Below are 17825 nucleotides of genomic sequence, written 5' to 3'. Positions count from 1 at the left end.
GGCATAGGATTCAGATTGCATTCCAGAATGATTCAATCACTTCACAACTCCAACAATTATGCTTTAGCGTCTCAATCTTTCCACATCCCCTACAATTTTGTTATTTTCCTTTTCAGTCATAACTGCTAATCTGATAGATGTGGGGTGGTGTCTCAGATAATTTAATTTGCATTTTGTGCATTTTGTGCATAAATTGCATGCACAATAATGCATAATATGCATTAATTTATATTAAATTGCAGTGATTTAGAGCAGTTTTTGCAAAACCATAGCTTTAATTACTCTTGACAGAGAATTTCATGTTCATATCCTTTGATCATTTATTAATTTGGGAATCACTTATATTCTTATATAGTTATCTCATTTCTCTATATATTTATTTATATATTCATATATATTATATATTCATATATATTCAACCTTTATTGTTATAATAAAAGATACTTTACAAAAATAGAAAAATGCTTGAAGAATAGTATACATATGAAATAAGCAAAAATAAATCTAATTGTTCGACTCTTCTTTGCATCATTTTTTCCAGAGAAGATTAAAAGATATCAAGCTCCTTGCACAAGAATAAATTTCTCTTCTTCAAGTATCACATGTGTTCATATTTGCTTTTTCCTGTTAAATTTGAGATGAAAAAATCAGTAGTGTGTCTAATGTAAGGGGGAGGAATTCTAAAGGAATATCCTATGTAGATATACCCCAAGTAATGTTTATGTTAGGAGGTATGAGGCACAATGGATGGAGTTTTTCCAGCATTAAGTCTATCCTTTGTATTGTCCAAAAATAAAATCATTTTCAGACCTGGATATCATCTGACAGTCTTCCTCAACCTAGCTATGTTCTTTTATCATCCTCAACATCTTATTTCCTTTTCCAATTTCTGCAAGGCAAGAGAATTCCAGTGTGGTAGAATCTTATTGTCCTTTATCCTTCTCTGTTATATTAGAGATCAAAACCAACTAAAAAGTATGAACTATACTCTAATTTTTCACACACAACCTGCCAAAAAACAAAAAACCTTGTTGCCTTTTTCAATTTGCTTCAACTGCCATATGGGAGCCAGAGGAAATTGCTGTAGCAATGCCACATGTCCTATGTACTTCTCACAGGAATACCAGGGTCCTTACTCTCCTGAAGGTATTCATACTCTAGGCACTTAGACATCTGAAGAAATAAGTTTTATTCATTTCAAAAAATTTCTTACTTCTTAGTTTATCACCAGAAAATTCAGTACTTCTTTATTGCTTTGCTTCTTCTGATTTTGAAAGTGCTCCATTTGTTCTCTCATTTGATGAACATACAGTCAATTCACAATAGATCTATCACATGCTTTCATCTTGTATTCCTTGTTCTCTACTTTATCACTATAGAAAGAGTAAAGGCTGAAGTTGGCCAACTTTTCAGATATAATAATGTAGTATAAAGTATTTATTATAATATGTAATATTATAGAGTAACAATAGTAAGTATATAATATGTAAAGAAAAAGGTAGACATGGAAAATATGTTCCATTAATGTGCCTATGAAATCAGAAAAAAATTATAGCAGCATAGATCAAGAAATTTATAGTTTGGAAGAACCTTAGTGATCTTTTATTCCAGAAACTCTTAACCTATTTTGTGTCATCATCTCCTTTAGTAATGTGGTGAAGACCTTTTCCAAGAAAAAAAAAATTAGATGCATAAAACAAAATAGAAAGTATTACAAAGGAATTAATTATATTTAAATACAGGCATAGAAATTTAAAAAGAAAGCAAACGCACTGACCACAGGTATTAATAACCCCTTTTCTGGTCTGACTTATAAATTAGACTTAGGAACAAATTAAGGAACAGAATAGTTAAGTGAAAGAATTAATGATCCAGAAATTTAGTAAATAAAAAGGCACTTGCTTGGTGACATTAAAATGATCTCTAACAAAATTCCCTGGGAACAGTTTTTCTGTGTGTGTGCGCGTTATGTGTGTATAGACATAGACATCAGCATAGATATGGACGTAGAAAGAAATATGAATGTATGCATAAATGTAGGATGGCTAGATGATGTAATGGATGGAGCTTCAGACATTAGCTATGTGACCTGCATTTATATGTAGTATATTAATTACATAAATATATAGATGTATTTATGTGTATAACTATTCATACAGAAAAAAGAGAAATTTCCATTATGTATCCAAACCCTTCATTCCCCATTGACATTATTATATTTGTTTATTAGATAAATTACTAACGTGATGAAAATCATATGAAACTGAAAACACATTAGAAGATATTGGTCATGACATATTTTCTTTCCCTACAACCTTCTATAGCATCTTATAATATTTTTAAATTCCTCAATAAAGTTAAATCTTTTGAAACTGGACAAAATCTCAGTGATCCCCTTTAGAATTCTATAATCTTGGGCCACCATTGCAAATTATCATGAGTTTCTTAAGAGTTTTAAGAGAAATTTCAATAGCAATTTCATTGTAAACCATTCCACCACCAAAAAAAAAAAAAATCCATGGCAAACTTCTATGTAATACAAAATTCCACAATTTATCAACTGTCATCCTCTAAATCATAACACATCCTACCTCATCTTTTTCTTTTCAGAAATGATCTCCCCAGGCTCCACCCTTTGTTTATCACCATCCCTCCTGTTACCTTGGTGATGTGACATATCATAAGTGCTCTGTGATGTAATCATCTTTTATTGGCTGAGTGTTTGGCCCTATGAGGAAACAACAGATTCTTTATCCTGAATAAACTTTTCATTTGCTTTAAAACTTATAATCGTTAGCCAGCACTCAAAAAGCACCAGCAAAAATTGACAGATACCTCAGCCCAGATCTACCTTGTCTTTCCATTTTACTACCTTCATTACATTTGATATGCAGACTTCTTTTTCTTTCAGTTGAGACTTATGTAATTTCATTCCCTACGTTTCATAACAAGCTTCCCTAGCAACAAAAAGGATGTACCCAATTGTACCTATCAATCCAGTCAACCAACAAATATTTATTAGTGCAACCAGTTCCTGCCCTCTAGGGGAATGACATGGCTTAGTCCAGAGGTGTGAAACAGTGCCACGCACCAAAGAGTGACATGGTAGACAAGATTGAAATGTAATTGGTAACTAGTTAACAGAATATAAAAAATGAAATATAGGTAATATGACTAGAGGATTCTCTAAGTCAACATGATGTCTACAGATTCTAATGTACTGTTTCATGGTTTCCATTTCCATTTGCATTTGATACCACTAAACAAAAAATAATGTATATATGCTAAGATGAACTAAAAAACAAATACAGGGTAATTCTAGGAAAGAAGTTACTAGGGAAGAAGTTGAGGAATGAAGAAACATTTGGTAGTGTACTCTTGGTGCTTAAGCTGAGCCATTAAAGAACCAAGGAATCTAAGTGAGAATTACCAGGCACTCTTAGCTATTATTTTCTTTTTATTTGACGGCAACACTTTGCCTGATGGAACAATACACTCTATTCCCATACTAAGTGGGATCATGGCTCTCAGTAGAAAGACAGTTAGCCTAGATAGAATCTGGATTCCTGATGAATCCTGAAAGGACAATAAAAGAAGTGATGAGGAATAAGAGGCTTGAACCCATTCCCAAGGTTATGGAATATTTGCATTCACCATCACTTTCTGCCTACATATGTTAGCAAATGAGGATGAGTCAAAGACCAATAAAAATCTTTGCAATTGAAAAGGAAGTTACCTAGGTTGAGCAGGGATGCACAGGTGTACCCTGGATTTCTTTAACTTGGAAAATTGTAATAGGAGCTCCTGTTGAATTCATAAGAACCCAACACCTTCCTTGTTGCCCCAGAAATTTCTACTATTAACATCCCTTTGATTCAACTCCTGACCTTATCCTGGGGACATTAAAAAAAAAGATTCACAACCATGGATGACAGAAGTGACAAAAGTATGGGGGAAATATGCACAAAGTAAGCCTTGTTTTAGATTCTGAAATCCAATTTGGATGAGAAAAAGCACTATCCACATCCAGAGGAAACACTGTGGGAGTAAAACACAGGAGAAAATCAACTGCTTGAATCCATGGGTCAAAGGGATATGGTTGGGGATGTAGACTCTAAATGAACATCCTAGTGCAAACAACATTATTGAAATAGGTTCTGATCAAGGACACAAGTAATAGCCAATGAAATTGCGCCTTGGCTGTGGGAAGTGTGGGTGGAGAGGAGGGAGGGAAATAAAGTGAGTATTGTAACCAAAAAAATAAAATTAAATTAAATTAAATTAAAAAAATAAGAAATCCAAATTGGACAGGAAAGAAAAGAGAGAAAATGCATTTGAGTATAGATCTGAAGTCAGGCTTCACTTTCCAAACCACCAATAAGAAAACAAGCAGATAATGGAATTCTTACTGAGCCTGAGAGCCACAGAGCTCAGGACCTGAAATAGTTGAAATGGTCCACATGACAATGGAACTGGAATCTGTCCCCACACTCTGACTTATTCTCAGTCTCTGTCTGCTGACTCCTTCCCTACTGCCTGCAAAGAAACATATTTCAGGCTTATCCTCAAAACCCCCTGACTTATTTCTTCCATCCCCTGTCATCCTACATCTTTTCTGTGTTTGTGGCTACCTATCTAAAATGCTGTCTGAATCATTGTATCACTGAGAGCAGCTAAGTCTATCAAATTTGATCATTCCACACTATTGCTGTTACTGTTTATAATGTTTTCCTGGTTCTGTTCATTTCAGTGCATCAATTAATGTAGGTCTTTCCAACTCTTTCTGAGATCATCCTCCTGTTTATGTCAGAGCACAATAGTATTCTGTCACCATCATATGCCACAATTTGTTCAGCCATTCCCAAATTGAGGGATGTCCCTTTAGTTTCCATTTCTTTGCCACCACAAAAAGGGCAGCTTTAACTATTTTTGTACAACCATGTCCTTTCCCATTTTTTTAAGTCTCTTTGGATTTCAGACCTAGTAGTGGTCTTACTGGGCATAATTCCAAATTGCCCTGCAGAATGGTTGGATCAGTTTGCAACTCCCCCAGCAAGACATTAGTGTCCCAATTATGCCAGACTGTACATTATTTATTATTTTCCTTTACTTCATATTTGCTAATCTAATAGATGTGTAGTGGGTACCTCAGAGTTGTTTTAATTCACATTTTGTGGTGAAAAATTATCACACCAATACAGTCTCCAAGAAAATAATAGGTTTACTGGAAGCAGGGTGACTGTGGTCAAGATCAAGACTAAAGACCCCAAGTCTTAGGAAAATCTGATGACATAGTACCATATTAAAGAGAGAAAATACAATAGAAATTAAAGTGGGGTGAAAATAAATCTTTCACATGGGCAGTTCTTAATGCTGCAAGTGCATAGTAAGCTAGAAAGTACAGAAATCATCACTATGTGAGGTAACTAATATCAGTTATATGACTGACCTTTCTAAGTTCTCTCAATAAAAGGTCAGAGGTTAATTGTTTTTGCTGACAATTTCCTATTAATGTTAGGAGTCATCAGCCCCAAGACTGATGTAGTCATTGCACCTAGCAGGTACCCCAAGGGCAGACCTCCACCTTCTGTATTATAAGATACCTCAAAGGCAGACCTCCACCTCCTGATTGTCTTATGCTTACATGCAGCAGGGTGTGGTGGGCTTGGTAGAAACTTTTGGGTTACAGGCTTAAAGTCAAAGTGGCCTGTCAGCAAATTTAATACCCTCCAAGTTTTATTTTTCTTAGCAAACTGTATTATTTGAGTATTAACTCAAAAACTGGTGATTGTGCCCAACTCTAATCTAAGGTATAGTCAAGAAATATGCTAAAAAATGAGCAAACCAAAAGAATCCAATCATAAATATAATTACTAAGGTGACAGAGAAGTTCAAGATACAAATTCAGAAAAAGACAATGACTACAAAAAGCCTCCACGAAAAGTGGAGATTGGACAGAAATCCAACAATAGCTCCTAAAAGAGCTAAAGAAAGATTTTAAAAAGAAACAAAAATTGTATTTTAAAAATAAAATAAGACCAGAAAACAAAAAACTGAGAAAATTAATGAGAAAAATCCAAGAACATAATGAAAAGAAATTCAACATTGTGGTAATGGAGGCACAAAATATTTGAGAAAGACGCCAATTCTTTTAAAAAATCAGAATTGGCAAAAAGAAAAAAGTAGTGAAAAAAATTTCTGAAGAAAATAATTCCTGGAAAATGAGAATTGACCCAGGGAAAGGATAATAACCTACCCATCAAAATAGACTATTTCAGGGGAAAGTAAGGCTAATTAATAAAATAGAAGGTTTCCACACATTCCTGAAAAAAAAACACCTAACAGAAAATTTGATGTTTAGATGCAAAATTCAAGAGCATAAAGAAGTAAATAAGAGAAAAAATTTAAGGGTTTCAATATGGTCAAATTTTTTATATTCCTATATGGAAATATATCTGTAACTCTTTAAATGATCCTCATAATAGAAATATATATATATATATATATATATATATATATATATATACAGGGATTGTTGTAGTAAGCTATTTAGAATATTTTTAAAAAACTAGGAGTGATAAAGAAGATTGTACAAAGAGAAATGGGACAAGAGAAGTGGAAATGGGGTAAATTATATCATCTAACATGGCACAGGAGGTAGGTAATACTATTACTATGGAGGGAAGGATGAGGGTGGTGACAAGTATTACTTGAACCTTACTCTAATTGCAATTGGATCAGAGAGGGAAGAACAGCCTGATTCATTGGGGTATAGAATCTATCTTGCTTTAATGAGAAGTAGAAGGGGAATAAGAAAGGGAGTGGTGGTGAGGGGAGTAATTTAAGGGTAGAAGTTTCTGTTCTCAATGAAGAGAGTCCTCTTTGTCTCCTGCTACTGAAAAGGGATAGAAAAATGTGACTTAAAAAAATTTCCTTATCTAGATTTTAGATAATGTTCTAGTTCTATTTGGATGAATTTTATGGGGAAACTCCCTGCTGTGTTTCCTCCATCTTGTCTGCACTTGCCCAATTTACTTTCAAAGTGGAATGAGCAGTCTCAGGAATAGTGGGTTCCCATTCACTGGTTTTTCTTAAGGACAAGCTGGATGACATGTTCTTGGTGACTCTGTAAAGGAATTTCCTGTCCAGGGAAGAGTTGGACCCAATTCATAATGAAATCTTAGATTTGCTACTTATTCCCGTTTTCCCAATATAACAAATGAATGAAAAAGGAAACACACTTTTTTGTAGTTATCTAATATAGACTTATATGTTTGCATGTATGTGTATATATACTTTATTTTTAGTGAATTCATATTGGCTTTTCGTGACCACGGTTTTTGTGACCACGGCTTTCCTTTACTAAGGAGACACAAGCCATCTGTTTTGTTTTAGATTGTTTTTTATTTAGACAGCCAGTTTTGTTTTAGATTGAGGTCAAACTTACACAGGCTGCAGTTTCTAGAATTCCTTTGGAGTTAGAAAAGTTCTGTCCCTTTGGAAAGATAGGAACATTGACTTAGTTTTCCTGGTATATTTTACATAATTTCTCCCATTTGGGGATGATGGTTCTATCATTACATCAGCAATTGCTGCGTCTTTATGTAGTTTCAGATCATAACCAACTATGACTGGCAATGTGAAAAATGTTGCCTTGTAGGAATAAAATTCTAAGTTATAGCCCTCCACAAATGGCTTCAACCATATTTTCAGTTTTTATTCCACTACAAAATCCTCCCAATACTGTAACTAATTTACTTAATATTTACTGCAAAAGTTCCTTTTTTGAACCTCCTGGGACCAATTTTGTTCATGTTCTTTCTGGCTACAGTGCTTTCATCATGCTCCCCAACTATATTATATCTATATCTATCTATCTATCTATCTATCTATCTATCTATCTATCTATCTATCTATCTACATATCCTTCTATCAGAAACAGAAACAATCAAGTCTTTCAAAAGGCCTTACCTCCTTCCAATAAGAATTGATCTCCTATTGTGAGTCATATAGACTGTGCAGGTCTCTATTTGGAAACTTCCTTATCCCTCTCATCTATCTGCTTATATTTATCATCTTATATATAATAAGATATATAAAATTATATATTATATAAAGATTTTATATATTCTATATATTATGTATTATATACATATAATCTGCTTATATATGTAATCTTCCTCATATTTCCAGACTCAGCTGACACTGAATTGCCTCCAAGAAACATTCCCTGATCCAGCCAGCTACGATTTCTCCTTCTAGTAAAGCTTTACAATCTTGCACTTGGTTCCTCTTCTATGATACTCATCTCATCTAAGACAGAAGGGTTTATTAAAAAAAGGCACTCTCCATTCATTCTCAAATATTACTATGTTTGTTATTCCTTATTACTAGAAGAATGGAGGCTTCGAGGCAGAATCTCAGCAGGAGCAAATGTGTGTTGTCATTACATAACATCCAAATCACTGTCAACTGCCAAGAATAATCTGATAAAATTACTTCATCTGAGAACAAATTAGTCAAAAGCCATCCAAAAAATTGCTTATCAGTGGCATCATCATATACAGAGGTGGTACAGAAAGAAGACTGCAAAAATACTTGTGGGCGCAGATCCTGAAATTTTGAGCAACAAATCCAAAGGGTATTAGAATATAATTTCAAAAAGTCAAGATGCCTTTGCTGCTTGCCATCTAGTAGTAGAATTACAATGGGAATAATATCAGATTCCTGTGGCATTAGCAGATAAAGGCTTTATCTCCTCATGCAGATTTTTAGCATTTTGAGCAAACTAGGCTACCACAGGAACAATTGTCATTGCTCATGTATACTGGAAAAAAGAATTGGAGACAAGAATTTTAATGATATGTGGGTATCCCTAAAGTATCCCTCAAACCTTTGTAAAGGAGGGGAAAACCTGGGACTCCATGGGAGAGAGGGGTATGATATGCTGTCTCTTGGTTGGTGGGCATAGCACTTGGTCTGGGGGTGTGTGGGGGCAGGGACTGGCACTCCAGCTCTAAAAGGTTCACAATCACTGCCGTAGAGCACAAGAATAGTGGTTTCCCAAGGGCAACTATAATCATAAACTACTTGAATTTATTTCCAGAACATGACTTGGAAATACTGAGCATTTGTACAATGTCCATTATTTGCTAGGCACTGTGCAAAGCACTTTACAAGTATTTTATTTGATCCTAGCTACAGGGTGACTCCTGTTATCCTTATTTTCCAATTAAGGAAAGTAAAGTAGGCAGAGGTTAAGCGATTTTCCCAGGATATAAGTAACTGAAACTAGATCTGAACTTGTGTCTTCTGACATCATGCCCGGCATGCTAACCACTTCTTCCCCTAATTGCCTCCAACAACATAAAGGGTATAATGAATATTTAGATGTCAGGGGGACCTTTTTAGTTTTTTTTGTTTCTTGGGAATGTATGCTTGAGAGTAAAATATTCAAAGGGCATAGACATTTTAAGTCACTTTTTCAAAATTATAATTCCAAATTGTTTTCCCAAATGGATATGCCATGTCAAAGGTAGAACAACTCATTGTGCTAATTTTTATATATCCTCTCCAAAATTGGCAGTTCTGACCTTTTGTAATGCTACCTCCTGAGGTAGAGCCCCCATTCTGTTATTGCATACAATTTTATTAATGATTTGCAATCATGTTTAATAAAGTTGATGATAACTTACAATTTTTCTTTTGAAAACTGTAGTTTCAATCCTTTGATGAATGATTTTCCATCATGAAATAGTGGTTAATCCTAGGCATTTGGGGTACTTTTCTTATTTCAGAAACATTTATTGTGATCATAATGGAAAGCCAACCAAACAGACCCATCTATGAATAGGTTGATCTCCCTGCAGGCTGTGGAGTATTTGCAAGGTATTTGTTTTGGGTCCTCTGACAATGTGGTGAAGAGGAGCCTTTTTGATGGGCTGTAGAACTGGGGTATACTCAAAAGTATCCAACGGGAAACATGGTCAAGGCCCTTTCCTTCATGTAGAGTGTGTGAGGATGGCCAGTTGCCATAGGACTCTCAGATCATGTCTTACCTGGATTTGAGCTAAAGTTGGGAGTACATGCCATGCTGTGACTTTTGTCATTTTGTGTCTTTTTTGTCTTCTTTTAGGTGAAAGAGAATGCAGATGGCCAGGCCTTGTGCATTTTAAAAGTTCAGAAGCTCTAGCCACTTACAGGAAGTCTGGGGCCTGGGGTCCAGGCTGGGCTATGCTTAAAAGCAAAAAAAAAAAAAAAAAAGAGAGAGAGAGAGAGAGAGAGTCTTCCATTGTTCAGTGAGAGATTTGTATGTAAATTTTGTGGATCAAATCCAAGTTAAGTATGATCTCATCCTTGCCTGTGATTGTGTTGAAATAGGAGAAAAGGTGTTGGGGTAATATTTGGAATTCTTTTCTTACTATATTTTTGAAGCAAATATCTCTTACCAAAGTCTAATTGATGTTCATAGTGTTAAAGTAACCAGCTCCTAATCACCTAATAGGGTAAACATAACACACTGATATGATGGCTGAAGACTTTATTATTAAGGGATCATACCAGGACAGCTGGGTTTTTCAATGGTTAGAGAGCCAGACCTACAGACAGGTCCTGCATTCAAATTTGGCAACTTTGCCTAGCCCTTACTGTTCTTCTGCCTTGGAACTTTTTACTTAGTATTGGTACTAAGACATAAGGTAAAAGTTTGTAGCTGGCCTTACTGTGGGAAAATGGGGTAATTAGAGGGAGGCCAGAGGAAGGGAGTGATAGTCATATACATAAATATATTTATATATCACATATATGTATTTGCATACATATTTTAAAATATATTATATACCTTTTTAATGTGGCTAGGGATAGAAATTTGAAGGCAAGCCCACAAATTGGGGAATGGCTGAAAGTTATGCGATGGAAATATGATAGAATGGTATTGTATTTCAATAAATAATGGAAGAAGGTTTGAGAAAATAATAGGAAGACTTGTAAAGTGTGAAGGAGAGACAAGTAAACAGAGCCAAGGAGAACAATATGGTAATGACAAAAACATTGAACAAATTAGGAATTCTAATCAGTGTAATGACCAACCATGATTCAAGACGCTTAATGAAAAAGCATACTATTTGCCTCCTGATAAATCAAAGACTCAAGAGTACAGAATAAGACATTCGTATTTTTTCAACATGGCCGATATAGAAATTTGATTGACAATATAAATTCATAAAAGAGTTTATTATTCATTTCCCAAATTTTATCGGAAAAAGAAAAGACAATTTAAAAAATTTGAAATAACATAAAACAATTTTAAGAGACATAACTTGGAAAACTAACATGACTTTTTAATTGATAAACTTTTAGGTAAAACAGGAAATGCAATTGGAAATTATAAGGATGAAATACCATACTAAAATATCTGAAATGCAGCTAATAAATAGAAAATATAGAAAAATGAACTATGAAAAATTAGAGAAAACTAAATAAAAAATCCACTTTGCAAATGATGAAAATAATGAATAAAACTACAAGTTGATTTTTTGAAAAAGATGAACAAATTTGACAAATCATCAACATGATTAGAAAGATGGAAGAAAATCCAATTAAGAATCTAGAAAATATAATAAAACACAAAACTGGAATCAAATAATTTCCAACTTTATATGATTTTATGATGATAAAACTGAAAATACAAAATAGAGAAAAATCTTCGAGCATGTTAAATATCCAAACTAACAGAATCCCATATAAAGTTCTTTAATAATCCAATTGAGAGAAAGAAATCAAAGTATAAATGAAATGCTATGCCAAAGTGGGAATTCAGGGGATATTGGTGAAAAATTCCTAGTCCTGAATTGAGTCAAACTTTCAAAGAATAATTATAGTATTACTATACACATAAAATATTTTCAAAACATTGAGAAAGCACTATTGAATTTCACTGAATAATTATAATCCTAACACCTAAACAAGGGAAGGAAAAATTACAGAAGTCCAGACTTTTAATGAAACTTAATTTAACAATTTTTAGTAAAATTCTGTCAACAAAATACAGTGATTGATCCAAAAACTAATCTGTGATTAGAAAAATTAGATTTATGCGGGAATACAAAAGATAGTTTAACATAAAGAAAAGAGTAAAGACAATCATATAGAAAAGAAAAACAATCTAAACCACATAATTTTTTGATATAGAAAACAGCCTTTGTCACAATACAACAAACATTTATGCTAAACCACCCTTCACTGACTACATATACAAAATTTAATTTTCAATTTTTTAATCATTAGAGTATGGCTTTGGTGATTGCTTCCTTATAACAAAATGTAGTCTGGTCTAAGTATTTAATTTACAGACTTTATATTTCCCAGTCTTCATTCATTATTTCCCTTTAAATATATTTTTTTAAATTGAGTTGTTATAATTCTATTGAATTTCATAATGTAACCTTTAAAAATCTGATTGACATAGCACTAGAAATTGGTTAAGTACAGTAGCACTGACACTTGCCCTAAATTATGATCACCAGTCTTGAATAATGAATATTCCCTCCAGCTATTTTTAGTTTTCTTTTCTTCCTCAAGGATCACTTTATAATGTTGTTTATATAATTAGTTTGTATATTTCAGTAGTTTGATCCTAACATGTTATTTGCAGCTATTTATAGTTATTTACAATGTGATTTTTATCTCTATTACTACCCATTGAATCTTTGTGGCTATTATATAGAAATAGAATTGATTTTTGAGGGTTTACTTTGTAGAATGTAAATTTGCTATAAATTCTCATCTCAGTTACAATATCTCCTGATTTTTTAGGATTGTCTAAGACATCTGTCAGGTATAAGCAAATAAGAATAACTAGATATACTCCTGTTTTCCTCTCTTTAGGTCCTGGATTTGTCTTTCTTATTACTATTGTATTTCAAAAAAATTTCAAATAGAATTGGGGAGAGTTGGTATTTTTTCGTTACTCTTATATTTATTGGGATAGCTGCTAGTGTTTCTCCGTTTCATATGATGCTTATTTTTTAGTATAGATTATTGTATATATGTGTATACACACTTAAATGGAAATACATATGTGTGTGCAAGTATATATTTTAAAATATTCCCTATCAGGAGGAAGGGTCCTGTCCAGTCAGTTTTATGATTACATCTAGGCTGATCACTTAACATCAATGGATGTCTTACATGTTACAATGTCCTTAATGAGGATAGTTTTGGGATATCTCTTAGCTATAATTTCATTGCCCTCCAACGTGTTCTGTTCACCCATGCCCCAAAGCATAAGTGCTGCCTGTGCCTATGTATGAATCCTAAAGGGGTATCCTTATTCCACTGAGCTTTTATACCTTTATGAGAGAATGAACTGAAATTTTAAGGGGGAAAGTTTTATGAAGTTATTTTTATTGTTATTTAAAATACTTTGATAGAAATTTAAACTAAATTCTATAAGAGAGTGATGAATATAAAACTATACTTTGTAGCTCTTAAAATATGATTTGGAGAGGATTATGACAAAAAAAAGTAAGGTAATAAGGAGATCTCATGAACAATATGTATACTTACAGGAAATCTATAATATGTACAGATTTTTATATGCATTTCTTTTGTTTATATATAGATTCTGAAACAAAAGTAAGAGAGCATCATGAGGGCTTGACTAAAGCCTATTGAGTTCTCTGGGATTATGAACTAATAAAGAGTACTTGAGACAGATTCTTTAAAGCTGGTGGCAGTGGCAATGAAAAGATGAAAAGGAAAAATAACTAAAAATTTTGTTAGATTAGAATGATTGCTTTTTACAGTATGGTCATATGGAGGAAATTCCATATTGGTTCTTATAAAAAAGTATACGTGCATATTATAACCATTTTTTTATATGTTATATGTATGATATTAACAATTATTAACCTGTGCAAAAATTATCCTCTATCAAAATAATACTTACTTAAAAATGAATAATTAAAAGTTAATAATAAAACAAAAGAAACATAGAAGTGAAATGATTAAAAGTTAATAATAACAAAAGTAACAGTAATAAAATCCCTTAAAAGTTCATATAACAAAAGTAACATGAAGTAAATCCCTTAAAATTTCATATAACAAAAGTAACATGGAAGTAAAATCCCTAAAGGTTCATATAACAAAATAACATGAAAGTTAAATGATTAAAAGTTAATAATAGCAAAAATAACAGTAATAAAATGATTAAAAATTCATATAACAAAAGTAACATGGATGTAAAATCCCTGAAAAGTTCATATAAGAAAAGTAACATAGAAGTTAAATGATTAAAAGTTAATAATAACAAAAGTAACATGGAAGTAAAATCCCTTAAAAGTTCCTATAAGAAAAGTAACATAGAAATGAAATGATTAAAAGTTAATAATAACAAAAGTAACATGGAAGTAAATTCCCTTAAAATTTCATATAACAAAAGTACCATGGAAGTAAATCCCTTAAAAGTTCATATAACAAAAGTAACATGGAAGTAAATACCCTTAAAAGTAAATATAACAAAAGTTACATGGAAGTAAAATCCCTTAAAGGTTCATATAACAAATGTAACATGAAAGTGAAATGATTAAAAGTTAATAATAACAAAATAACAGTAATAAAATGATTAAAAGTTCATATAACAAAAGTATTATGGAAGTAAAATCCCTTAAAAGTTCATATAACAAAAGTAACAAGGAAGTAAAATCCCTTAAAATTAAATATAACAAAAGTAACATAGAAGTGAAATGATTAAAAGTTAATAATAACAAAAGTAACAGTAATAAATGATTAAAAGTTCATATAACAAAAGTAACATAGAAGTGAAATGATTAAAAGTTAATAATAACAAAAGTAACATGGAAGTAAATTCCCTTAAAATTTCATATAACAAAAGTACTATGGAAGTAAATCCCTTAAAAGTTCATATAACAAAAGTAACATGGAAGTAAAATCCCTTAAAAGTAAATATAACAAAAGTTACATGGAAGTAAAATCCCTTAAAATTTCATATAACAAATGTAACATGAAAGTGAAATGATTAAAAGTTAATAATAACAAAATAACAGTAATAAAATGATTAAAAGTTCATATAACAAAAGTATTATGGAAGTAAAATCCCTTAAAAGTTAATATAAGAAAAGTAACATAGAAGTGAAATGATTAAAAGTTAATAATAACAAAAGTAACAGTAATAAATGATTAAAAGTTCATATAACAAAAGTAACATGGAAGTAAAATCCCTTAAAAGTTAATATAAGAAAAGTAACATAGAAGTGAAATGATTAAAAGTTAATAATAACAAAAATAACAGTAATAAATGATTAAAAGTTCATATAACAAAAGTAACATGGAAGTAAAATCCCTTAAAAGTAAATATAACAAAAGTTACATGGAAGTAAAATCCCTTAAAAGTTCATATAACAAAAGTAACATAGAAGTGAAATGATTAAAAGTTAATAATAACAAAAGTAATATGGAAGTAAAATCCCTTAAAAGTTCATATAACAAAAGTAACATGGAAGTAAAATTCCTTAAAAGTTCATATAACAAAAGTAACATAGAAGTAAAGTGATGAAAAGTAAATATAACAAAAGTAATTGCTTTTTCCATTTTTGCCATATCTTTCAGGTTCTGTGTCTTTTTTCCATCAATTTCTATAGTAGGACGAAATGATGATTTTTTTCCCAAAAATCTCTAACTTTCTTAATAGCCTTAAGTATTTTCTGGCGGTCTTTCTTCCTGTTGACTTCGATGTCCTTTGGAAAGAAAAATTAAAAGTGTAATTTTGCATCTACTTATTCAGATGAATAGATTTTCTAATTCTTTACATAATGAACCTGAAAATGAAGCTGCTATAGGATCATTTCTAAAGAACACAGATTTTCCAACAATAAAAAAATATTCCCTAGGTCTGGATGAAGTAAAAAATTACATTGTACAATCCTAAAATACATTAAGGAACTACCGTAATAGTTTGCCGTTGTGAAACGTTTTGGGACTTCATGCATTAATTGTTATTTATCTGAATGGGAGTCCAATGATGCTTGTGCTATTGAAACAATCCCAAATTGAAAAAAAATTAAATGGAAAATTAAATTAAATTAATTAAAACATTCCTGTTTACTTAAGGAAAAGAATGAATAATAAAATCAATCAATACTTAAATGTATTAATAATTTATTTTTAAAATTAAAAATTAAATTAAAATTGAAGGGTCAGAATATCAGACATTTACAGCTTAAAGGAACTTAAATCAAATACTATATTTTAGGAAAATCCTAGAAACATGTTATGAGAGAAAGTATACTTTAAAACCCTCAAAATTCTATTCTCTTAGGAAATAAATGAATCCAAGTAGAATTTTTTTTTTTGTCTAGTAAGTTATCATATTTCATGGATCAAGTATCTCTAGTCAAAGACAAAGGTATCATACTAACGAGGATTTGCAATTTAGGCCTTATAAAATATGAGATTCTATTTACTATAAATGAAATGAAATTTTGCCATTTTCCATGATTAATGTTTTTTAATCTGTCTCAGTGAAATTAATCTGACTGTTCAAAAACAACAAAACTGCTTTCCTGGTTACCAGTGGTTTTTTTTTTTTTAATGCACAGAGTTCTAAAAAAGAATGATGGGTGGCTTAGCAAATTGAGAGCTAGGCCTAGAAACAAGAGGTCCTTAACTCAGATATGGCTGGGGAGGTAGACTCTAAATGATCATCATAATGCAAACACCAACAACATAGAAATTGGTTCTGATCAAGGATACATGTAATACCCAATGAAATTGAGCAACAGATTTAGGAAGGGTGGGGAGAGGGCAGGGAGGGAAAGAATATAATTCTTGTAACCAAGGAATAATGTTTTAAAAATTGACTAATAAATTAAATTTTTTTAAAAGTCCTTAATTCAAATGTGGCCTCACATACTCTTTTTTTTTCATTTCATTTCATTTTATTTATTTTTTAATTTGGTCAATTTCAAACATTAATCCTTGGTTACAAAAATCATATACTATCCCTCCCTCCCCTCCCCGCGCCTGCCCTTCCCATTGCTGATGCGCAATTCCACTGGGTATTACATGTGTTCTTGATCATAACCTGTTTCCATGCTGTTGATGTTTGCACTAGGATGTTCCTTTATGGTCTACATTCCCAAACATATCCCCCTAGACCCATGTAATCAAGCAGTTGTTTTTCTTCGGTGTTTCTACTCCCCCAGTTTTTCTTCTGAATGTGAATACTGTTCTTTCTCATAGATCCCTCTGGGTTCTTCAGGATCACTGCATTGCCACTAATGGAAAAATCCATTACATTCGATTGTACCACAGTGTATCAGTCTCTGTGTACAATGTTCTCCTGGTTCTGCTCCTTTCACTCTGCATTACTTCTTGGAGGCTGTTCCAGTTCCCATGGAATTCCTCTATTTTATTATTCCTTTGAGCACAATAGTAATTCCATCACCAACATATACCATAATTTGTTCAGCCATTCCCTAATTGAAGGGCATCCCCTCATTTTCCAATTTTTTGTCACCAAAAAGAGTGCAGCTACGAGTATTCGTGTACATGTCTTTTTCCTTATTAACTCTTTGAGGTACAAACCCAGCAGTGTTATGGCTAAATCAAAGGGCAGACAGTCTTTTAGCCTCTTTTGGGCATAGTTCCAAATGGCCCTCCAGAATGGTTGGATCAATTCACAAGTCTGCCAGCAATGCAAATATCCCAACTTTTCCACACCCCCTTCTTTCTCCCCATCATTCATTACTTTCTTTTGCTGTCATGTTAGCCAATCTTCCAGGTATGAGATGAGTTGTTTTGATTTG

The 17825-nt window shown here is 32.3% G+C and overlaps 2 protein-coding genes across 4 annotated transcripts in view; both read right to left on the bottom strand.

The window, feature by feature from the left end:
• Positions 1–389: 389 nt before the first annotated feature.
• LOC103099266 (uncharacterized) overlaps positions 390–17825 on the bottom strand; it is a 142444-nt gene continuing 125008 nt past the window's right edge. The window contains exons 1-4 of one of the 3 annotated variants that reach the window (XR_008911076.1): positions 4632–6324; positions 2592–4536; positions 1214–1373; positions 390–624 (exon numbers count right to left, since the gene is read on the bottom strand). The gene's annotated coding sequence lies outside the window, so the exon portion shown is untranslated. Of the gene's footprint in view, positions 625–1213; positions 1374–2591; positions 4537–4631; positions 6325–17825 lie in introns of those variants that run through there. The other 2 variants (XR_008911077.1, XR_008911075.1) reach the window with 2 other exon arrangements.
• LOC103104277 (uncharacterized) overlaps positions 15295–17825 on the bottom strand; it is a 32191-nt gene continuing 29660 nt past the window's right edge. Inside the window, exon 12 of the mRNA XM_056793302.1 lies at positions 15295–15755. Coding sequence (XP_056649280.1) covers positions 15654–15755 — 102 coding nt within the window. The 3' untranslated portion in view covers positions 15295–15653. The remainder of the gene's footprint in view (positions 15756–17825) is intronic.

The sequence above is a fragment of the Monodelphis domestica genome, chromosome 4 (assembly GCF_027887165.1).
Source record: "Monodelphis domestica isolate mMonDom1 chromosome 4, mMonDom1.pri, whole genome shotgun sequence".
NCBI classification, from domain to species: Eukaryota; Metazoa; Chordata; class Mammalia; order Didelphimorphia; family Didelphidae; genus Monodelphis; species Monodelphis domestica.
This window is presented reverse-complemented; position numbering and strand designations above follow the sequence as displayed.